General features: G+C 46.4%; 1 protein-coding gene across 1 annotated transcript; it reads right to left on the bottom strand.

Moving 5' to 3' along the window:
• Window positions 1–842: 842 nt before the first annotated feature.
• Window positions 843–23,756, bottom strand: FAM83C (family with sequence similarity 83 member C). The gene is made up of 4 exons (XM_064391181.1): window positions 22,906–23,756; window positions 15,921–16,088; window positions 11,536–11,660; window positions 843–2,208 (listed from the first exon to the last, which is right to left on the bottom strand). The coding sequence occupies exons 1-4, from the start codon at window positions 23,458–23,460 to the stop codon at window positions 1,278–1,280; spliced, it is 1,779 nt and encodes a 592-aa protein (XP_064247251.1). The 5' UTR covers window positions 23,461–23,756; the 3' UTR covers window positions 843–1,277.
• Between the last annotated feature and the right edge of the window lie 959 nt (window positions 23,757–24,715).

Genomic DNA, 24,715 nt, shown 5'->3' with positions numbered 1-24,715 from the left:
AACGTTTTGAAGTATAATTTTAGAATATTGCTTGTAGTAAGGATCTTTGAAACTATAGCTTTAGAATATATAAAAAGGAAACATGCTTATCTCGACGCCTTAACAAAATATGGAAAAGCAGCTTGAGAAAGGAAGATGAACATCAACTCCAGGATTGATAGTTTCGACCAAGGGAAGCTGGACATCACTGGTATGAGATTTATAGTCCTTGCAATTAAAAGCTGAACCCGCATCTGGACTCTGGACCTCACCAGCTGGGAGACTTCTTTCTTCTTTCGGAAGCCAGACTCCCAACATCTGGGGATACTCCTTTCTGGGATACATCCTGAGCAAAACTAAATCACAATAGTGTACAGAATTGTGATGTAAAAATTGGGAATAGAAACTGCTGAGAAAGCTTATGAGTACCCCTATAAATATCTGTAAGCCCCAACTATCGGCGTGCAGTTGGAGGGAAAACTTCCCCCGCTGTACCCAGCGCTGTATTGCTCATACTTTACCATCTTAATTAATAAATTGATTGCTGCTTGAATATTGGCCTAGTCAAGCTTCTCATTTATAACAACAGTGTCACCTGTGAGCTGACAGGCCACCCCCGACCCCACTGCCGCCTGAGCTGTGTCACCCGTGTCAGCTGCCACCAGTGCTCAGGTGTGCCCCCTGAGCAGCCCCCACGCGTGTGCTGACACCAGGGATGTGCCATGTCAGCCATGTGCAGATGCCAAAGGTGCCCAGACATGTCCCTGTCCCCTCCCGGCCTGGCACAGCTCAGCCCAGCGGGGCGCTGGCCACACTCAGTGCTCACCCCCTCCACCAGGACCCAACACATCTTTTTCCAGCAGGACAACTCCTTTATTTTTCATATCCCCCTCCCTTTGGCCATTTCATCTTCACCATATGGATACAGGGAGAGGAATTTCTCAGCATGGAGTGAACCAGGGCTCACCCTGAAGACCTCAGTGGCCAGTTTCCTGGTGTAGCAATGGCTTTGCTGTAAATTTGAGGGTGTGAGGAATAGCTACTTGGGAAATGGTTCTTTCCCAAATAGGTAAAAAGAATGTGGATTATATTTATGTGCTTTTCTCCCTCCTGCCACAATCATGTAATTGAAAATTTGAGCTGCAGTTGCTAATCTCGTCTGAATCAATCATCTACACAGATTAGACACCTTTTAACAGGAACAAGACTAATGTTTTGATTCCCAGTCCCAGGCATGATGATTGGCGGGGGAAAGCAACCCCTGGAAAATCAGAGCAGAGGCCAGCTCGAGGCCCAGGTCAGAGTTCGAACCGACTGTGTATGTGTTTGGATTTTAGTTTGTTGTACTTGGTGATCAGGTCCAGCTTGCTGTGCCCCAGAGTCATCCTCTTCTCCGCCCCGTACGCGCTGTTCTTTTCCAGCAGCACATCCTCTGGGAACTTGTCATAGCAAGGCACTACAGACTTTTTATCCCGTTTGAGGTGGTTGTATGGGGAGAAAAGGTCTAAATGGCCATGTCCGGGGCTCTGTCTCTTTTCTACCCCATAAAACACGTTCTCGTTTTCAGCTGGCAGCTCCCCAGAGGTGGCCACAGGTGCTCTTGGCTTCAGGCTGGTCCCATTGCTGCCAGTGCCCTCCGACAGGGACTGCAGCGGCTGCCCCGCTCTCGGCGGGGAGCAGTGGCTGCTGTTGGCCTTAGTGTCCCCCTGGTTGCCAGGTTTATTGGAGGAAGGCTCCGGCTGCAGGAATGTCCTTGCTGTTATGAGGTTTGATTTGGGATACAAGGCTGGGGTGGGTTTATTTGGAGGACTGTTCACTGAGTCTGGTGGTTCTTCTTGCTGTTTAGGGCAAATGGGCTTCATGAATGTGTCCTCCTTTCCCTTCTTGTTGCCAGAATCAGAGCTGGAATCTTGTTTTTCCTGGTGTGCACTGCAGCTGGAGTTTTTCATAAAGGGAGACACTTTTATGCTCCTGATGCTCACATTGGAAAGGCTGCTGGAGGGGCTCAGGGTCTCAGTATCGTTCCCCTGAGTGGGTTTTAGAAGACAGTTGTCAACTTTTGAGGTATTCCAAGAAGAGAGGCACGTCCCAGGATCTGGCACACAGAAGTTGGTCACTGCTCTGGACTCTGCGTACAAATACCGAAATTCCTTTTCAAACTCTGCAACAATTTGCCCACGGAAGTGGGTCACCAGGCCAGTGTGGACTTGGCTGCAAAGCCAGGTGAAACTGCAGGAAAAGAGACAAAGCACACGTTAACTTCAGTTCACAGAGTGCCAAAATACCTAGCATGGATTTTCACATTCCAGTGATGGATTGCTACCTGATTTGTGTCGTTACAACTTTCTCTAAGTAGGCAGATGTAAGATTGCTTATGAAGATGAATGTGCTCATCAATAAGTACAAAAGAACAACCCTAAAGTGGTTGTTTGATTCTTCTCGGGGTCCACTGCTTTTCCCTCGCCTTGGCAGGAGCTGTGTTCTCATGACATCTGTGTTCTCCTGACATCCATGAGGGGCTTGTAGGAACTGCTTGGGCAGGCAGGAAATGAGAAACTGCCTTGAGCAGTGGAGGTCTCCAGAGACCTCCATAGGAATACCTCAGGTCAGGAAGGCTGATGATGTTTGCTGTAAGTATTGCTGTGGGACTCCCAAATGCAATAGAACTTAATTCTTGGCTCAACAAGTCCAGTCCCTGCCCTTTCTTAAGTGTTTTGGGATCTTATCTGGGAGCTTATTCTACCTTAAAACCAAACTGGTTTTGCCCTAGCTGTGTAAAAACTTCCATTAATTGTGACTCTGCAAATTTTCCTTATCTGTTTAACCCTACCTCTTGTTTGTGCCCAAACTGTAACCTAATTAGCTCTTCCCCAGTATAGGTACAGATTGTAACCACATTCTCCTCATCTTCCTTTTCCTGATTAAGCAGGGAAGTTCCTCTCCAGAGTGGGATCCCCAGGCATCAGCTGATTTTTTATTCTTGCTGTAGTCACACCAGACCAGCAGACTAAATGTGTCAAATAAACCAGAATTTTCAGAGGTGGCAGTACCAGCTGAGGGCTGCGTTATTGGCTGCGAAAGCAAGACACAAGGTTCTGAAGAGCAGAGTAGAATGATAGGAGTTCCAGGAAAGCAATTGTCATGAGACATTACATTCTCAAGTAAATGTCATTTCAGGACAAGATACTGGCACTGTGTTTTGGGACCTCATCAATGTTTAGTCACAAGAAAGCTTTTTGGGAATTTCTCGTAGGAAATGCAGCTCCTGGCCAGTCCCTGAGTACTCTGCAGTTGTTTTAAGTCAGACTGGTGTTTGGTATGTTTACAGCCAACAATCACACCCTGAAGAGAAACATAATATGGAAAAAATACTCTGCTGCTTCATATCAAACCAGGTAAATTACCTAAGAATACAAAAGTAGTAAAAAAATGAAAATATCTTTGTGGGTGACATGAAGAGTACTCAGAATTACCATCCTGGAGGCTTAAAGCAAATGCATCCCTTCACAGAGATATTAGGGTGAAAAAGTCAAACCAGAAACTATCCAAGATGGCTAAATGACAGAGGAGAAGCTCCTGAGTCCAGAGAGACCATCTTTGAAAGAAGGTTGGGTCACATATTGCAAAAGGGGAAAGAAGAAATATTCAGCTCTTTTTGAGGCACGTGGTGTCTGAACACATAGGAATGTTCAGATAGTGTTCATAGGCACATGGTGTCTGAACACACAGGAGTGTTCAGATAATTCCTCTGCTTCCCTTTATTGTACAGGAGCTTGGGCTGCCCTGAGCCCCCTTTACACAGAACACAAGGGAGGAGCATTCTCCTGTTGAAATCTCTGTAGAAGAGATTAGAAAAACATCAACAGAGCAGATATCAGCGACTGGGCAAGAGTGGGTATCATTAACATAAGAGTGCCCAGGGAATGCCAGGATGAAATGGCTCAGGCTGTGCTACCTCCCACTTGAAAGGGCTCTGGCTATCAGGGGAGTGGCAGGGTGCTAATGTGATATACTGTTTTTAATGTTCTAGACAATTAAGTCTCACAAATTAGATACACAAATTAGTAGAGACTCTTCTAAAGAATACAATTAATGGCCATATAGGAAATATGAGATAATAGGAAAGGCAGCTTTGGCAAAGGAGTGTTATCTCTAAAAGCCCCGAGAGTTCTTTGAAGAAATCCAGGAGTCCAGACAGGGGAGATTTCATGGTTTGACACTGTCAAAGGCGTCTGTCCCAGGGCACTTCCTGGCTCTACTGACACCTCTTGCCCCAGCATTCCTGTATCCCAGTTTCCCATGCCGATCCAATGAAGTCCTGCTCACTCTGGGTCGTGACAGGATCTGGAAGGAATCATCCGAATCCCCTGGTGGCACAGCTCTCCTTGCCACAGCACAGGATTCCAGGATGGGACAACGTGCTCTTGACAGCCGTGGCTATTCCCATTGCTACAAACTGATAAAGATACTTTCTTCCCTGACTGGCATAGCCAGGGAATGATTTCTGGTATAAAAAATGAGGCACTGGATGAAGTTCACAGGTTAAAAATCTAATACAGACAGGAAGAGGTACTGCCTTGCACAACACAACACCCAGGTGGGCTTTGGAGCTCCTCCTGCTGCAGTCCGCCCTGGATGCTAAAAGATCACAGGAGCTTCTAAGAGCGGTAGGATTTTCCTGGCATTATTTTTTCCCTATAACAAGCTGCTGCTCACAGCCGTTCTAGATCACCCTGGGACTCCGAGGACTCTGGGAGAGGATGGCTGTAGGACAGGATGCCCTCCCTGCCCTGCTTTCAGACCATCCGGGAGCGGTGCAGCTCAGCCCTTGGCCGGGAGATGGAGGTGCAGCATCACCTCCGGCCGGGCCCAGCAGGAGCGGGAGAGCACCTGCGGTATTCCACAAGTCTCCGTCTCAGCAGCATTTTTGACAGCCGGATTAGATCCCTGCGTGCCCCCCTGTACAGCCGTGCTCTGCTTTGGGGTCACGGTGGCCTTTGCCTTTCCTCAGCTGTTTGAACAGGTGACTCCGCATCTCCACACTCAGCCCCTCTTCTTCAGTTCTTTCCAACAGACGGGATACCAATCTGCAGCAGAAGATTTTTTGCTTCTTTCAATAGTTTCTCAAACTCATTTTTATTGCTCTTCTGTCACTTAGGCTGTCACAAAGCCATTATTTTCTTTCCATATGCCAACACAAATGTGTGTTTTGTTTTTGCTGATGGCTAAATGCATGTACCACATAACCCTCATCACTAGACCTTTCATTTCAAGTGACATTTTCTTTGATAAGGTAATAACAACCTGCCTTTATTGCAGCAAGCTCTTTTAGCTTGCTCCCAACACACTTGAAATAATTTCCATTCCTTGATGTTCATGTTTGTTTTGATCCAAACCAGTGCAATGTTTTCAACTCATTTGGGCACCCATGTCTGTTATTTCTTATTCATCCTTCCAGCAGCAGACCTTGTGTCTTTCTCCTGGATTCACTTTTTATTTACACACCTGAGGACTTGCTCCTTCCTGCTTCAGTGTGCCCAGAAAGGCTGTACATCACTCGTCTCTTGGCAGTGTCACTGCATTGGCTGCGTGTGTCACCTGGGGTTCTCTTGCTGATGCACTGTGCTTCCCACTCCTTACACTTTCCCTGCCTGCTTAATTAGAATTTCTTTCTTGAGGAGAGTCCTCATCAAGCTGGATTTGAAAATCCCTCTTCAAAGCTCTTTCCTCTTACTTGGGCCATGGATACATTTGAATATAAGCACCTTTCTTTGAAAGAAATTTCAGGTTTCCTTTAGCTTCAAACCCATGTAACTTTATCTGTCCATTGCCAAACACTTCTGTACTTCAGTTTTATTTCTCCTGAAGCCAAGTGTGGAAGCTTTTGCACTCTTGTAAACTTTTGCCTCTCATCTTTCAGTTTCAGCTGCTGTGTCAGCTTCAACCCCAGATCTTGAGTTTTCCCCTACAGCAAACACTGGGCTCCTTCCTCTCTGTGCCCGTGGCAGGATACACTACAATACCGTGACCATCAGTCATTTTCAGCAGAGAAATTTCATCTCTAAGGCAACTGAAACAGCCACATAACTCCCTTCAGGCTGACAATACCAGCTCTTTTCTCTGGTTCTAATCTATCTTTCCTGTTCAAGATCCTGTTTAGCTCTAGCCCCTATTGGCCCTTGGGTTCTTCTCACCTGCTGAAACAGTAAATATCTTAAGTGCTCAAATAAACACCCTATTTCTTCTGTTACCCAGAATAAACCTAAATAGATAAATAAATAAATAAATAAATATTTAATTACATTTAAGATTTTAGATTATTGCTTTGCCTAGATACCTCAGTCTAGGCATTTTTTCCTTCATTTAGAAGAAATATAATGTTAAACAATCAGTGTACACATAAGAGTTGAAGGGTCTAAACTAATTTGCCTACATTTGTTTAAGATAAGAGCCATGAGCTTGGTTTCCATATTTACAGAATGCTGCAAAAATGTGCTTGATCTGTACCAATAGGCAGCATTCTTTAATTTATTCTCATATATTTATCACAATAAATTAAAGAATCATAGAATCACAGAACATCCTGAGTGGGAAGGGACCCACTGGGATCATGCAATCCAGCCCCTGGCCCTGCATAGACCTCCCAACAGCCCCACCCTGGGCACCCCTGGCAGTGCTGTCCAAACCCTCCTGGAGCTCTGGCAGCCTCGGGGCTGTGCCCATTCCCTGGACAGTGCCCAGCATCCTTGGGGAGAGAACCTTTCCCTGATATCCAGCCTAAACACCCCTGACACAGCTCTGTGTGGTTCTTACTTTATCAATGAATAAAACCTGTGAGAGCAGAGGGACAGTTTAGCTATTTCTGCATATTTGGATCCTTTTCTTCATTGCTCATCTCCTCGTTGCAGAGCTGCCAGGCTGGAGTAACCCAAGGGATAGCAGGGTGCCGTGGATTGTTGCAGACCAAAGCTGGGATGTGTAGAAGGTCACACAGTTAGGGATCACCCACTTCACTTTAAAAACAAATGCAAGAACACTGTATTCTGATAAAAAGGCAGGATGGAAATCAGTGACACTTGGGTAAGGAATTAGAATCAATGGGGAACATCTGAACAAATAAAGCTGTGTTTAGAAAAGTGCACGGTGGCTGTACTAAGAACTTTCTGAGCAGAGTGCTGACGGTAAACAAGCCACGTTGAGGGGGTGCTGAGAGACTAAGAAGGCAGAAAGCAGAGGGATAAAGGGAGATCCTGCCAGGCTGAATGGGGGCCACAACAAGGAGAGTTGCCAAAACTGCATTTTAGACACTATAAATGACCACTTATTGTAAAAACTAACCAGAAAGCCAACAAAATGAGAAATAACATTACCAGTTTAGAGAGTTTCTTTGGGAAGGCCACTCAGCAAAAAATAACCATAACCTAGCCATATCAAATATTCTTTCAAGACCGAAATAAGCCAGAACAGTAATGCTTAATTTGAAAGAGAAAGTGAGGAATGCTATTAAAAAGAAATTTAAAAGAGCAATCAAAAAGATTAAATGCTTGAGGCGGCAAGAAGATTGTTTAAAGATGCTATGTTAGAGTCTCAGAGAAAATGTACCTATCAAAACAAAGACATTTTAAATCATCAGAAAATCTCACCAGAGTTAAAAGGTGCAGTAAATGAAAATATTAAAGCAAAAAGCCTTCATAAACTGGAGTCAGCGATTTTCCATTTATAAACCAGGGAATAACCTATCATTTAATATTGAACATAGTAGCAGAGGAATGGAAAGTTTTAAATGTGAACCTGGAAAACTACAAACCAGCCAGTCCTATTTCCATACTGAACAAACTGGTAGAAGCAAATAGAGAGTAAAATGATTGGATGCATAAATAACTATAATCATAATGCTGAAGACTCAGCATGTTTTTGTGGAAGGAAGCCATGCCTCAAAAGCCTCTTGCAGATCTTTGAGGGAGGCAGCAAGCACACAGATGTGCTTGATGTATCAAACTTGAACTTTCAGAGATTTTGACATGGTCATTCAGCAAAGAGAGTTTTTGTTGTTAGAAAAATTAAGTGATCATGAAGTACATACAAAGGAAGGTCTTCCCAACAAGCAGCACTTGATTAAAGATACAAACACTAGCAGTGGGTTTCATTTACCCACCGGAAACCTACAAGTTTTGTACTGGGATCAATGCTGTTCAACATGTTAAGGAATGTACCAAAAAACTATAGAAACTGTCCATTTGAGAACTCATGACAAAATTATTGTGAATCAAAAGAAAACTGGATAAACAAAGCTGCAGTAGGATCTTATGGTAAGGGAAGGAATATGTGACAAAATGATGGACAATTAAATGTCAATAAATTCAAACTCTGAATACACGAAATAACTGAAAAGCCAAGGATGCTTCACCTGGAGAAGAGATGAAGGATTATAATGGAAGAGGACAAAATCATGGATGCAGTCAAGAAAGTAAATAGGAAACATTGATTTTCTGTGCCCAGGTTGTGGGAATTTGGGGACATCAAATATAATTATCTGGCAGTAGGTCAACTGTAAACACCACAGACCACTTCTTTACACAAAACATAAATTAAACTGCATAACCCATTGCCAGAGTGTATCATGGAGGCCAGACACAGCAGGAAAGAGTGTCTTATAGCAAACTGAACAGAGAGAAGCATGTACAATGTAAAACCCCAGAGTTCTGAAACCTCTGATGCTAGCACAAAGCATTGCTGAACTGCAAAACCTGCTGCTGTGTAAGAACACTCTTGCCCTCGTCCCTGTATCATCCTGAGATACCCCTTGTTCCACTCTGGATCTTTGGCTTTACTCAGTACCTGTTCTCATCCTTTGCATCTGGATTTTCCATCTGCAGGGACAGTAATCTAAATGTCTCCTATACAGGTTGCACTACACCCAGAAGCAGACATCCCGATTTTCTGCTGTGAAAGTGTTTCTGACAAGTGAACAAACTCCTCAAGAAGTGACTTGAACAAACTGAACAAGAACTTGAACAAATTCCTCAAAAGTGACCGTTTCTGTTAGTCCAGAACATCCTGTGCTCACTGGTGCAGCACAGGATCAGATGTAAGACCCTATTCAACTGAAATACTATCCTCCAGAATTCCAAAAGTTTCAGCTCTGCAGAGACCTGTAGAAAGGGAGCACATGACAGCCCCCAGACCCTGCCCTTAACAGGACAGGGAGGAACTGATCCAGAGAGCTGCACCTGCATTTTAAGCAATGCCCTGACTCTGGGTCACAGGGAAATCAGATGTTTCTCCAGCTGTGCAGTTCAATCCAGCTGACACATGCTCAGCTTTAATCATCCAAAAATGAGTAATCCTGATGAGTTATGTAATCCCTGCCCCTGCAGTCAATGGAGATGGATAGAGGGATTTAGAAGACGAGTATATGTGACATGGGTTAGCTGTGGGCTCAGCAGTGCTGAGGGAACAGTTGGACTCAAAGCTCTTAAAGGGCTTTTCCACCTAACCAATTCTATGATTCTAGCATCCTGTGTTTCCAGGCAGTGATTCACTCCATTGTTTTTCAGTGTCTTAGGATAGTAAAAATGCCACCAGACACTGCTCTCCATGTTGTTTAGAGATTTGACAGAAGCAGTTTCAACCATATACTCCCATTTTTCATTCATTTTGCCTGAGTTTGATAAGGTGAGACGTCCACTCTTGGAGATGGTGAAGTCAATACCTGAGGAGAAGGTGCAGCTTGAAGCTACAGCACTGGTGAGGACACTGGTAGCCTGAGGGTCCAGCATGTGCTCACAGAGAGATGGAAACTGAGAGAAAGGGAGAGGGAGAGCAGTGTTCAAGGAGATCTGGTGGAAGGAAAATAAAAGTATTGCCAGGACAACAAATTCACAGAGCAGGCTGTCCTGAGGAGCTGCACTGTTTGTGAAGGATAATATAACCAACAGTGTGAAAATACTGTGGGAAGGATCTGCATGTGGAAAAGTAACTAAATAGAGTCTAGTAATAAAAATATAGGACAAGAACAGTAGTCCTGACCCTCTGATCAGAACTGTGGAGAACAATGTTAACTGAGAACACAGAGGCTGCAAAATTAGGATGGGCAGCAACAGGGGGAGATTTCATCCATTCGTACACATACAGGTTGCTTCACTGCGATGAACCATGGAGAAAAACTTTTTGGAAGCAATAAATTATTACATGCCAGAATTAACTAGTCTAAATTGTTTGACCCACAAGAAAAGATGTGATTCAGGATGTGGTCTGGAATGGGGTACAAGACTTGGTTCCAGAGGCAGAAGTGGAAGAACCCGTTTGTAAGAATGATCACAACACAATCTTAACTCTTTAGTGGAGAGCAAACTAAATAAATGCAGCATGTGGAGGTTCAATTTCAAGAAATGTAACTATATAAAAATGAAGCAGTCAGTCAAAAAGAGTTGAAAGGGAGCAGAACAAAAATCCCCAAGATGACTGGGGCTGTAGGTTGTTCACAAATGCTGTACTGGCAGTGAAGGAATCAGTGGGCTCATTTGAGACCTGGTGTCAAAAGGGCGATGGCAAGGGCATAGCTGAGAACCTCAGTGAACTTCCTGCATCCATCGCTGGTGCTGGTGACACTGAGATGTGCTTCACTCCTGTGCATCAGCACCACCAGAAAGGCCAAGGACTGAGAGGTTTCCCGTATGATCCCACCTACAGAGAGGGCTCTGAATGCAGTCTTGAGGCCCACGCACCCCTGGGGCATGCAGAGTGTGCTGAGAAGAACAAGATTCCTGCTAGCATGGAGAAGCACAGACTCTTGGAAAAGGACAACAGGGCAAAGGCAAGCCTAGCTCACCAACCTGCTGGAGTTTGGTGAGGGAGCCAATGAGCACATGGATGCCCTCAGGCATGGAGGGGTGCAGTGAAATTCCCAGGTTTGCAGGTCATCCTCAGGTCCTTCAGGTGGTTGGATTCCTCACTGAAGGTGAGCAAATCCAAAAGGGCTTCACAGAACTGAGCAAGTGGACAAATATGTGGCAGATGACCTTCAGTAAAGGAAAATGTTGTGTATCCATAGGGGAAAATTATCTGTATGATGCTGAACCTAGAACAGCTCAGGAAGTTGTCTGACATCATCAGCTCAGAGTGCCATGGCAACTCAAACATGCAGTGAGTGTTGACCTCTGCCAGCAAGGGCCACAATCACAAACCAGAGTCTGGGCATCTTTTACCCCTATTGAACACCTCAGTGCAGCATATCAGGGAGGCCACATGCAGTTCTTGTCTCTGCACCTCAAGAAGGAGGTAGTGAGGTCACAGAGAGTGCAGAAAAACAGAATTAAAAAGGCTGAGGGATGCAGCAACCACTGCACGAAGAGAGACTTCTGAAAAGTTTGAGGTCTTCAGGTAAGAAAAGGGCAGGGAGGGTGGATAAGATGGAGACTTGGAAAACTGTGAAAACACTCACTGAAATGAAGGCAGGGTAGCTGTTGAACCACCATGCAGCACCAGGAGCTAGGAGTTGCATTATTCAGTATTTTGGTAAGGAATATTTCCACAGTAGTTGCTCTATTTTCTTACCTGTATGTACCAGCAAGAACTTGGTCACAATCAACCAGGACAAACTTCTCCAGAACCTGGCCCACAAATTTCTTGCCTGCTTTGCTGTAGTACGTGTCTCCACTCAGGCACCTTATGCGCATGTTCTGAAACCAAAGCAGGGAGAGTTGGTAAGGGGCCATGTACTGAGCTAAACTGAGATCCCTTGTGCATCACTGCTGGACTCCCTCAAGCTCATGTTCTGCTCTGAGAGGTAGAACTCAACAAGACATTAAAGTATTTCTTGGCTCCTACATACCAAATATTTTGTCACATTGCCTGCTTCTACAGGATAAAAAACCAGCAAAAATTAACAAGTTGCACTTGAGTGCAAATTCTAGTTTGAAAAAAAAACTTCAGAGAATCCTGTGAGCCTACAGATAATTTCTGTATGTATGTAAAACTATCCAATTTCTTCCAGACTATTAATAATATTCAATGCCCCACTAGCTGATGGCTCTACATTAAGTAAATTTTGATGCATAACAACTAGCTAGTTTCTAATCAATAGAGTGTGCTGCTCTGATTTTATACAATTATAGGCTTAAAACTAAAACATCACTCAATGAGAAAAGACTTAGAGAGAGGAATATCTACATTTTAAGGAATTCCTTTTATCAATACATTTTAAAATTATATTAACACTTTCAGCTGTTATACTCAAATGAAGCAGACTTGATGCTCCACTGCAAATACTTCTCTGATACAACCTTGACCTGTAAAACCAACTGGCCAGAATAAACTGGGGAATATGGCTCTTGGTATCCATTGGGAGCCTCTTTCATAATGCAAGGCGTTTGCCCATAATAGAAGTTATTTGCACCTCAGGTGAGGAAGGCAGAAGAGCAGAACAGTCACTGGAAATTGTTAGTGACCTGCTCTGTGTGACACAGTGCCAAACAAAACATCTGGCATGTAAATAAACATCCCTAAGGCTACACCAGCGTGGGGCTGCCATGTCATCCCTTCCTGCCCTCCAGGCTAGCTCCCCTGACACCTGTCGCACCCCTGGTACAGCAGGAGCTGTCACAAGCTGGCACCACCTGCATTTGACTGGGCAGACCCCTCTGTGGGCAGCTCATTCCTGCCAAGCATCACCCCAGCTACAGACAAAGCCCTACAGCAGCTGCTCCGGCGTCGGGGCCGATTTGCCCCTGCAGAGCTGGGCACTAAGGGAATGTGGTGCTGATTTCTGGCCAGACACAGGGAAAGGACAAGCACCAGCAGCTGGGATTTGCCTGCAGGTGTTCCCCACAGGGCACAGTCCCACATCCCTCCCAGCCTTCCAGAGCCGTCCCTGGGCACCCCTGTGCCCTCTTTGCCTTCCTCCCACAGGGCTCAGGGCAGTCACCCCTCGGGGTGAGGAGTGAGGCAGGGACCCAGCTGCTTCCCTCTGCTGCCAGAGTCCCCGCGGGCAGGAGCTGAGCATCCCTCCAGGAACACCCGCCAGGTGGGAAAGCTGTGCTCCCACATTGCAGTGAGGGTCTCCAGCCCCCCAGGAGCACCACGGCCCTCAGGGCTGCACAGCAGCAAATCTGCTCCTGACCAGAGCCCACCCAGGCTCTCTCTTGCAGTAGGCAATGGCAGCTGGGGACAGCAGGGCGAGGGCAATCATTTATGATGCTGCCCCTAATATTGCTGAGGACCCTGTTTTCTGCTCAGGGGATTGCCTGAGCTCCTTGTGGTTTGTCTCAGTGGGAAGCCCACTATGATCTCTTCTCCAAGTGCTGGTCCAGTCTTCTCTTGAGTTAATGGAAACCTCTAGCAAGTACACAGCTGAAGCTTCAGAATTTTGACACTGTGGCTTTCACTGCTGGCTTTTTATGTCCCAGAACATATCCTCATGTGCCACGTATGACAAGGGAGAAACCTTTTCCCCGTAATAACAGTCGTGCATTGGAACAAGTTACCCAGAGAGACTTTGCGGTCTCCTTGCTTGGAGATCTGCCGGATGAGACCAGGTAAAGTGACCTCATAGGTGACACTGCTTTGAGTGGGAGGCTGGGCTTGGTGACATCCTAAGGTCCCTGCCAACTTGCAGTAACCTGTGATCCTCTGAAATGACACCACAAGTTGCTGATTCAGGCCAAGATAACACTGGATACTTGGTGAGGTCTTCACCTTATTCTGTGGTCAGTCAACACAGGGATTTTCTCGTCCAGTGGCAGAGTTTTAGTAATACTGGTTTTCACTGGGAGGAGCTTCCTCCCCCCACCTCCTTCCTGGAGAAATTAAAACAACTTCAGGTAAATTCCATAAATTTGTCACCACAGTATTTCTTCACTCTCTTTATCCTTTCCAAGGCTGGGTGAGTTTCTGATATCTGGTTCATAGTCTTCTTCCTCTTGTCAATCCAGACCCTGAATAATACCAACAAGATGAGAATCCTGCAGTCTTGCAGGAAAGACACCCTGGTAGTACTCTTGCTCCATCCAGACAGTAGCTCCAGGTTCAGCAAATGGATGTTTGAAAACTCCAAGTTAAGACTTCTGCTGTCTCTGCTGCCAATGCTCCACACAGGATTTTCTGATGCTCAGCACTGGAATTTGCCACCAGCTGATTCACATGTTGTTTTCAGGAGTAAGATACTGGAGGAGCAATTACCCCAAATTCTCCATTCAACCCAAATTATTCCAAATGGAGATTTACTGCCACATCCTGTCACAACTTGGAGGCAGGAATAAAATATGTACCCTCATTCCACTCAGATGTGTATTCAGCCTGCAGGTAATAGACTGCATTGGTGTATCAGCATAAGAGACACTTCAGATGGAGAGCTGCTAGTGAGTCATGGAATGGGGAGGCAAGTGTTAATTACCCATTCAAGCACACGACATGACATCAGACATAACAAAGAGACATAGACACCTCCATGGATAGAAACTCATTCTAATTTTAATTTTAAAAATGGCCACCTCTTGGACAAAAGGCAATAAAATATATTTTGGAGAGATGGAATTCATCTGAATGCACCACATCACTTCAGTGTGGAAGCTATTTATAGAAACAAACATGCTCCAGCATGGAGCAGTTTTCCTCAAGAGCTGCCATCTCGAGAGTCAGGATGAAATGGGCCTGCCTTGTAAGAAGCAAGACAGGACAGAGCTTCACCAGCACAGTGGAAGAATCACAGAATCATTTAGGTTGGAAAATACATTCAAGGTCAAGTCCAACCTTGTCAACTGGACCAGAGCACTGAGTGCTTCTCTAAAAAAGCCTCTAAATTAACCTTTGTGTAGACAGGTTAAAAATCAGGGAAAATTAAGACATTTTAACTGCATCTATTTAGAATATCCTGTAAAACATTGTTTTTGCATTGTCCCTAGCTCGTTTTTAGCTAGGGACAATTTAGGAATACCTTTGAGCTAACTGGAAAATTTCCAAGTGCTCCACACAAAAACGAAGGGAAAACCCATGAAACTGGTGGCTGGAGTGGAGTCAGTGCTCCAGGGAATCCTGCATCCCTAGGGAAGAAGCACAGCCAGCACTGCTGGCCTTACAGGAATAACAAATTACAACAAAAAAACCAACTTCCATTGATAGGTGGTGGCCAGAAACTGGGATCAGCAGGATACTGGGGTGCATCCCTGAGTCTGCAAGTTCCCAAGAGAGCTTGTGGCACTGTCACATTCATTTTTACTGTTTATCTGCTCTGGGCACCACATGCTGGGTGATGGGCACCCACTGAGCAGGAATCGGGTTTTTCACAAATCCAAATCATGGACCCACAACTGAATTTCAAAGCCTAAAAGCAGATCTTAAGATGAGATTTTTAACCTGTGGGTTCAGCAGAAGGGAGTGATGGGGTTTGCAGCAGAGCATCTGAGGGGACTCACTGCTTCCTTTGCCTTCCCAGCTATTGCCATGCAGCAGCTCTGGGCAGAATTTAAATCCCTGAGCTCAGGGATCTGAACTATGAGCAATTTAAGTCTTGCAATTCTATGTCCTAGAGCAGGGGGCTGTGTTCTTTCCCCCTCCATGTCCAGATGATACAGGTTAACATAAACTAAATTTCCAGGCCTCCCTCTGCATCTCTGCAGTAGCCCAGCAAAGTGTTCAGCAACTCACTGCATCTCATTGGCCCCAGCTTCACACTCCCTGCATGGAAAACTGAAATGAGGACCGTAAAACATCAATATATGGGACTAGGAGGTTCCTGCATGCCTTCCTCTGTGCTTCCAGACAGATCTCGATTCCCTAGAGCAAACAGCCTTGGTTTCTTAGTCTGGGACAGGGAGAGAAGGGATCGGTTCTGGGGAGAAGGGAAGAGTCCTGTGGACCAGGCAGGGGTAACAGAACACAGGGTACACCATTCTTATCAATTTCAAGACCTGTTTATCATATCCAGTGTGTGACTGAAAACTTACTGGGAAGCTGTCCTGAGTAAGAGCCATTTTATTGCACATTTCCACAAAATGCTTCAAGTACTCTTCATCCAGGATCAGGTAAACAGGGACGTGGCGTCTGCTCGAGGCCTCCAGCAGGTCACACAGAATTTCCATGTCTGTAAACAGATCCATCACAATTGCTATCACCTGGCCAGGAGAAAAGAGGTGTGGGGGAAAGAAACACAAGATACTGTTGAAATCTCATGCCCAAGTGAATTGTGCTTTAAACTATGTGCTATAAAGTATTCAAACCTCATGAGTTACTGAGAACCTGTGGCCACCCGAATGGAGATAATTCTGGACCTTTGTGTTTAACAACCCTTACCCCCCTGTGGCAGCTAAAATCAAATTTTAATAACTGTGAAGACAATCCCCACCTGGCTACCTCCTGTCTCATCTGCTGTTCACAGAAAGGAATAGCTGAAAGGGTAACACATGCACAAACTCTGAATTTCAGTGGTGCAACAAGTATGTGTTGCCTTAAGAAAATATGCCAAGAATAAAGCATATAAACAAGAGCTGAGACTGAGCAAAATCATTGTTCACTCAGCAAGAGTGACTCTAGATGACTGGCAGATTAATACGAAAAAGTACAAATTTTTTTCAGGACAGACACACTGCCAGGTGAGGGAGAAGGTATTGTGATAAAGTATGTTCAAATCCTCATTTCAAGATTAGATCCTAGGGGGTGTCTAGACAAAATCAGAGAATAATGTGTGTGGAAAGGATCCCTTCCCTTTCCCTGCTGGCAGAGCTCCTGCTCATGCAGCCAGGGATGCAAGTGATGGGTATGAAACCTGACAGGAGGAAGAAGGAATAATCCAAAGATTATTAAAAAATAAAAATATGTGTATCTCAATAAAGCAAAGATAAGGTCTTCAAGGAAGGTGTTTTAAATAGGAAAAGAATTTTAAAGAGAACTGCCAGTTCTTTAAAGAATGATTCTGAAAAAGGCCATGGCAAGCCATCCCACTGGAGATGGAGTGGGAGGCAGCAGACTGTCATGGCTACGTAAATTCTCCAAAAACTGGAATGAAAATACAGAAAACAGAAGGTAAGTCATGACAAGCAGCTACTACAAGTGCGTTGACCCAGGACCAGACAATTCAAAGCACAGAATGACCTGCAACAGGAACAATGCATCAAGAGAAATCAGCCATAAATAGATTCAGATGGGATTGGAGACCCTGTTGCTCTGTTCCTCATGGAACGACGTTGCCAGCAGACAATGCTGAGGGGGCTGTTATTTGGAGGAGGAAGTGACTGTTGGGATCCATCTGCTGGCTGTCACTGTCAGGGTCACGGGAACACCTTGAAGAAAGAAGGAAGGAACAGAGAGGAGAGCACTTGCTGAGCAGGATAATTTGTCACTGCACCTGAGGGTGACTCAGATCTTGAACCGTCAGCAGTTAACACTGAGAAAGCATGGAAGATGGGAACACACTGCAGGATGGAAAAGGGTAGGGGAGGATTTATCATCAGCCAAACTTCTTTTCAGAAGCTGAAAAAAACCCAGTGAAACTACTGCCCAAGTACTTTAGTCCCAGTCTTTTCCATATCATAGTGAATAAGGTAACTGGTGCTCGTAAGGTGGGCGTATATCCCTGATTTGTGTTTCTGCACCTGCCAGAGAATGCCCAAATAAAGATGACTCAAAACCCACTAAATCTGGGAGTGAAGCTCTAGTAGCCTATTCTGCTTCTCAGTGTTCATGCCCTGCAGCACACTTGGCACAGAAAACCCAGTCAGTGCTGCTGCCATCATGCCCCCCACGAGGAGGGAGCCTGTTTGCCAACACCTCTGCTGCCTGTGTTATGTGCATGGCCACAAATGCAACACTCCACAGCCCAAATCAGCCCGTGGATCTCACCCCTGCAGGGTGAGCCTTCCTCTGCCACTGCTGCTCACCTGCTCCTCTTCAAACCGAGAGCTAAATGCAGAGGATGGCAGTGAGGTCAGCTTTTACATGTGCAGTGATTCAAGCTTTAAACAGGAACAGGGGAAATTGAAATCATGGCATGGGGCTGATCAGGAATAGCTTCAGAAAAGAGCAGAGGAGCTCCAAGTTTAACTGTCTTTGGATTTGTGATCCAGACAGCCACACTGGCCCAGATTGCTCACTGCCCAGTAGCTCCTCTGCTCTGTTTTCATTAATAAACTGCCTCTTTCCAGGCTCACATCCATGAGCACAGGCAGAGCAGTCTCAGACTCAGAGGACAGCAATGTCGGAAGGCTGATTCCTGCTCCCTTGGGGATTGAGCCCTTTTGCAGATGGACAATCATATCGTGGCTCTGTTTTGTCCCCAAAACCCATCCCTGTGATGATGCCCAACACACTGCTGGGCAACGTCTTGTTGGGAACATCACTGATCCTCAACATCTTGCAGGAAGCCCCAGGCCCAGCTCACCACAGCAGGGTTTGGGGAAGAACCTTCCCAGAGGATGGTGTGATCCCAGACATCCACATGGGACACAAGGAAGCTGTCAAGAGCTAAAAATCATTCCTGCTGTCCAGGCCAAAACCACATCTCCACCCTCTCACCTTGGCTCCCGGAGATACAGGCTCTAGAACTGACTCCAAAGGGCACCTCTTCTGTAGCCCTTGTCAGTGTTGTCCTCCCAGAAGCCTTACAAGGCTTTGGCAAACTTCTCCCCTCTTGAAACATGCCCATCTCTCATAGAGAACAGAGTCAGCCCTGGAGGAGCTCTGCAAGCACTGAGAAGCATCTTCAACTTCCCAAATTAATGTTGCTGCTGGTCTATCAGCACAAGGTACCACCGAGACCCACAGTATAAAAGCACTTTGCCACATCTCTGCACATTGTCCTCCAGCCAAAGGCCAACTGCAATTTAGCCAAATTTCTTTGATGGGTCACACATCCTCTGATGATGAAGCACTGTGAAAAAATTATAGCCCAGACCTTGTGTAAAGCCTCAGGCAAGTCCCTCTCAGCCAGACTTCAACTCATGATATTTGAGCTCATCTCAGGCTTAGGTTTGTGGCAGGTTTGTCCTGGGGAAGTCTGTCTGCTTGGGAAGTCAGTGTGATGGAGTCAAGGAAGACCGAAGCTCCTTTGTCCCCAGATCCCACATGTTGAGGGGCAAGGCCTGTACCCAGGGTGCGCAGGAGGTCCACACCTTTCCTCTACCAGTGCTTGAAGGCTTTGGCAGGGCTGGTTGCCACAATTCAGACTGATCCTTGCCCAAACCAGCACTGCTAGGGCCTCAGTGCTCACCGTGAGAGGGATGGGGCTGAGCAGGCAGCAGCACACGGCACAGAGTCGCCCGTGGCAGCCCAGGCTGGGTGCAGGTGGCCAGGCTGTGGCGTCAGCCAGAGCCCCAGGCAGCAGGGCCAGCTTGTGCAAGCTGGGTGGAGCTCTGATAGTCACACTCAGGCTTTCCAAAGCGGGTCTTGGCTCGGTCTGGAGGTGGAGCAGGCTGCAGCTCTGCTCACACCTTCCTTCGCAGCGCTCCCGGGGTGCAGCACAGCGGGTGCTGGGCAGGAAGGACAGACCCTGTGTGTGCTGCAGTGGGGACAGAGGGGAGGCTGTGCCCCCACTGCAGGGGGAGATGCCCACGTGGGGCTGCTCATTATAACTGTGGGTATCCATAAGGGCACCAAGATCAGCACACCCTTTTGGAAATCAGAGCAGGCAGCTCTTACAATAACATCAGATCAACCCCAAAGCCAAGAAATTTTGGGGGAAGAAGACTCTGGGAGTTTTTTCCCCTCAAACTCCCTAAAGCAGTGGGAGTTGAGTATCCAAGTGCCATCTGCAATTCAGGCTCCCAACAGCTCATGTCTCACATTTAAGCTTTGTGGGCATTCAAGTCAATCAGGCCATACAAACCTAAACCTGTGTCAGTGCCTCCAGCCCCTCTGTTTCAGTGGTGGGAAGGAGCTGCATGGCTGGCTTGGGGCATCCCTGCTCCTCACCATGCTCACCACGACCTCTGAGCCCATGGCTTGGCCTTGGCAGGTCAGGATGTTAGAGGCACAGCTGCCCCACAGGCTTTACAAAAATTCACACCTTGCCATTGTAGGGTTAAACCATGACATTTCCAAACCCACTTCTGGAAACTCACAATTCAGCAATTACTGGAGTCATCACTTTAGGAATTACAGCACTTACCAGATCCCCACTGGGGTTTGCCATCTGTCTGGTTCCTAACCAGCACAGCTGGTTTTACTGGTATTTGCCAATAGCAGTGTGGTTTGGGTCATTACTACAGTGGTGCCATTTGATCTCTTGCTTCCCTGGGGACCATCAGGGACCCTTCTCCCACCAGGCACAAACACGAGTATGCAGGCAGAGCACAAGGAGCACAAGAAGGGTTAAAGAAACAGCATGGACAGGTCAAACCAGATTGGAGCTCATCCAAGAGCAAAATTTTAACAGTATTATCAAATGAAGGCAAAGGTGTGGCTGCACTGCATCTTCTTATGTCTGCAAAGAGAAAAGCTCAAATCTGAACATCCGTCTTCAAAGAGAGCTGGTTAAACATAGTGAAGGCAAAAGACCAACCTCACCAGCAAAGATACCCATGAAACAAATGCTCTGTTTGCTAATTTGTCAGCACAAATATGCTGTTGCAAGAGATGTCAGCTGATGTTGTTCTGTGTGACTCTACTGGGAAGAAACAAATAGCATTTCAAGGCACACACCTCCCTGTCTGCAGAACCTGGGAAAAGCAGTGGGGGATCTCAACATCTTTCCCACATCACACCAGCACTGTGTCCCACATGGGAGGAGAAACTCTCTAAAAGAGGGATCTATGACAGCAGCTAAAAGTCTAGTGGCAAAAATATTGGAAGCGTAGAAACAGCAGCTGCAAAAAAAACCCAGGTGGTTGTTCAAATGGTTCATACTGGCACTTCAGGCAAAGGAAGTTTTTTACCTCTGGTTGCTCTTTTGTCATTAAGACACATAAATAACATCGTTTTTGATGGTTTGTTGAGCAAAATGATCAGTAAGTACTTAAATATGTATAACTGGGGTTGTGAATGAGCTGCAATTGCCATCAATCATGGAGTTAATCATGGGAAGCACTGGCCAGAGCTGCTAACCCAGAAGCCAGTAGAACACCAGTAATAAATCAGCAAGATACTTAAAAACTCATTCTCACATTTTACACAGCAGTAAAAAACACTGTGGGAAACCCCCAACTCAGACATGAAGGACAGAAGATTGTCAGGGCTTTGTCAACGCAAGCAAAGAAAGCAAAAAGCTCAGAATGTACTGGAAATACAATAAAGCAGCCACTGCCCAGGCAACTTGCCTGTAGCAACTGAGAAGTTCCTGTGAACTGAGAAAGCAACAAGATGTTTTTCCTGTGGCTTAAAGGATCATAATATCACTGAAGATCCGGGACACGTGCTGAGTGACGGGAGGACACTTCTTGGTAGTCATTTACTCTGTGCATTCTACCATGACAGTGCCTTAATCCCCACTGCTGACAATGATGGGGTCAATATCACAGAACTTTTCAGATCATTTAAACTACTGTAAATCAGCTGCCTGCAAGGACAAACAAAGCTTTTTGTCATTTATTTCCTGGACCAAAACTTCCTGTAATTGCCTATAAGATGCAGTAGAAGTTCAGGCATTAAGCAAGGGCTGCTTACAACTGAGCAGCAGCTCGTGGCAAAATGGTCTTTTGGGCAAAAGGAAAGAAAATATCCCCATTCACCTCATATCACACCCAAACTTCACTGATATGTGGCTCTTTGAGGATGTTTTAATGCTGTGCAGCAATCTGAGCTGCTGGGAATACATAAATTCATTTGCTCAGCTCTGCTGAGGGTTGTAGAAGATCACACTTGAGCTGCAGTGATCCAGGTGATTCCTTATCTCCAGCTTTTACACAAGCAACACTGAATATAAGGAGTGACTGAAGTTAAATAGGAAACTACTGGAGTGATAAGAGAAACTGCCAGAAGCTGACTGGTTAAAGTGAACTTTGCTCTAAATGTTTCCTCGATATCTCAACACAAATACTACAAAAGAAGATTGATGTGAAACAGCTGAAAAGAACCATGAAAAGGACAAAAAGCTGAAAATGTGTCTGAGATAGTTGTCTGAGCTGCTGCTTTCACACAGAGTACAGTGGCAAAGCGAAAGAAACAACAAGCAGCATAATTGAGTGAATAAATTCATGCCAGCATTGTGCTTGGTAGGCAGGCACTGTAATCATCCAGTTTTTATTACATCCAAGGGTTGTAATAACACACCAGAAACTCTGCAACGGGGCAAAATGGGCTGATCTTACTCATGCCTGGGGAGGCACAAACATCCTAGGAGAGAGGATTCTAACTTAATTCAAAAAACTGGCAGGGATTTTCAGTCCCACAAATTTACTCAGCTCATATGTGGTGAGGTCCTGGCCCAGGTTGCCCAGAGAAGTTGTGGCTGCCCCATCCCTGGTAGTGTCCAAGGCTGGACAGGGCTTGGAGCAGCCTGGGATAGTGGAAGGTATCCCTGCCCATGGCAGGGCATGGAATGAGATGGTCCTTAAGGTTCCTTCCAACACAAACCATTCTGACATTTTCTCTGTGACAGCAGCTCACCGGTGGTATTGTCTTGTCCAGCTTAAAATTATATCCAGGGCTGGAGAAGAGCCCCAGCCATGCAGAGGGAGGAGAGCTGGTTGGGACACACAGAGCCAGGGACACTGCAGGCCCTGCCACACACCCTGCTGGGCTCTGGGACTGCTCTGCATCCCTGCAGACAGGGACACAGACACCTGCAAGGGCACTGCCTGGATGATGTGAAATCCAGGCAGAGAGAAATGACAAGAAAGGAAAGGAGCAGGAGCAGCTACAGGTCTGCTGCAGAAAAAGCAATCACATCATGCTAGACATGTAGAGAGCAGTGACAGTGTGGAGCGTGTGGTGTGGGAGCAGCCACCAGCCCCGGGCACTGTGGCACAAGGCTCCCCTCAAGGGACACAGCTCTGTACGTACCGTCCGTGCCCGGCTGATCAGAGACCGCACCAAATCCTTAATGCTGTTTGTTTTGTTTCTTTGGAAAATCACAGTGGCCTGAGTCTGGCCAGAGACCGTGAGGAGAGGTGTCCCTGGCCACCCCAGCTCCAGCTCCGGAGGGTGCACATCTGACATGAGAGGGAAGTAGGTGCCCGATGTTAGCTCAGAGTTGAGCGAGAACCTGTCTCCAGTGTCCGCATCACCAGGGTCAGCTTCTTTGTCTTTCATTGCACTGGGGTCTGGGAAGCTTTGGTTCCTCTGATGGCTGATGTATTCCATGTCCAAGGTGGAGAGAAATGGCAGCTCCCTCTCCTCGGCGATGGCACTCAGGTAGCCACGCTCCCCCTGCTCCAGGAAGGCGTCGATGGCCAGCCTGGCTGTCTCGCTGTGCTGCAGCACCAGCGGGGTGGGCTCCCTCCACCACGGCTTCTTCAGCTGCTCCAGGCGGCTCTTCAGTGGCCCAGACACCCCTTGCTGGCTCCCATAGCTGCGGTGGAGCTGGGGCCTCACCTCGACTGCCAGGTAGTTGAACATGACTGGAGCTGCTGATGCCGAGAGGTGTCTCTCCTGCTGGATTAGTCCTGCGTCCGTCCTCACGTCTTTTCTGCCACTCCTGCACTCCTGGGCTCCTCCCAACAGGTTCCTTCAGGACTCAGCATAAACTCAACTTCTTAATCACCAGGTACAGCCTCCCACTCCGGGGGAGGAGCCGCCTTTCCCCCGCTCCCTCACCGGCTTCCCCAGACACGGCCCTGATACTCGGTGGTGCCCAGAGTGTCCCTTTTGCAAGGGGAAGAATATCAGCTCTTCAAGCTGCTCCTTCCTTTTCCTTGTAACTGATTAATGTACTGTTCTGCCCTTCCCTTCCCGTCCCTAGAGAGGTCCCCACCCTTGGCCTAGCAGGCTCTAACCTGTTTTGTCCCTCACTGTGCTTGCAGAGGAAATGCAGATGCTGGAACTTGTTCCTGCTTGAAATTTGTTCCAAATCAAACACGCTGCTTAGTGTCAGTTATAATGAAATACAAATATCCCAACTGGGTAATCAGACTCAGCAGAGAAACTTACTCATCCCTGAGCCACAGATAATGCTCCTTCTTAGCATTTCTTGGGAGCTTGGCTCTGCTACACCAGAACAGTCTATTTCTTGACACACAGAGTCATGGTGTTTGTAGGAATCACAGCAGGAATCTTGGTCATTAGGTACTGCAGGCGAGAAGTGCAATATTTCACATGCTCATTTAGCATCTCCCTGGAAATCCTTCAAGGACATTCAGCCTTAGGAGTCTGGTGCTGTGTGAATGATGATACTACCCATGCACTGCTTATTGGGGATTAGTTAATTCCAGCTTCCCAAAAGCTCAGTGGAGTTATTTTTGGAGGAACAGTACAGGCAGCCATTGCTATGTGAATTAAGGCACTGTGTAGGAACACACCACGAGAACACAACGTGTGAAGAACTGCAGAGGAGCAGAGATCAGCTCACCCTGGAGCTACTGAACTGCACACAGGCAACCAGGGAATGAAAAACTGGCTGGAAAGTTGATATACTCAATTGGCCTTTTATCTACAAATTCTCTTGGTATTAAACTAAATTAAGTAATGTAAAAGCTAAATGTGTGCCCTGGAATAATCATGGGGTGATAGTCAATGGAGTAGGGACAGCCATGCCTGAGTGTGCACCAGCACATCCAGACACCAGGCTCTAAGTCAGCTGGGATGAATCATGTCCCCAAAGGACTGTCACTCTCCATGGACCACAGCTGAGTGGGATGATTAGTTTGGATTAGCT

This window comes from Passer domesticus, chromosome 16 (genome assembly GCF_036417665.1).
Source record: "Passer domesticus isolate bPasDom1 chromosome 16, bPasDom1.hap1, whole genome shotgun sequence".
Lineage (NCBI taxonomy): Eukaryota > Metazoa > Chordata > Aves > Passeriformes > Passeridae > Passer > Passer domesticus.
This window is presented reverse-complemented; position numbering and strand designations above follow the sequence as displayed.

Excerpts from the sequence above, each read along its gene's own strand:
- FAM83C (XM_064391181.1), bottom strand. The coding sequence starts at position 23,460 with ATGTTCAACTACCTGGCAGTCGAGGTGAGGCCCCAGCTCCACCGCAGC. Across the intron at positions 16,089-22,905 it reads TGATCAGCCGGGCACGGACG|GTGATAGCAATTGTGATGGA; the intron begins GTACGTACAGAG and ends TCTCCTGGCCAG. Across the intron at positions 2,209-11,535 it reads GTTCTTGCTGGTACATACAG|TTTCACCTGGCTTTGCAGCC; the intron begins GTAAGAAAATAG and ends CTTTTCCTGCAG.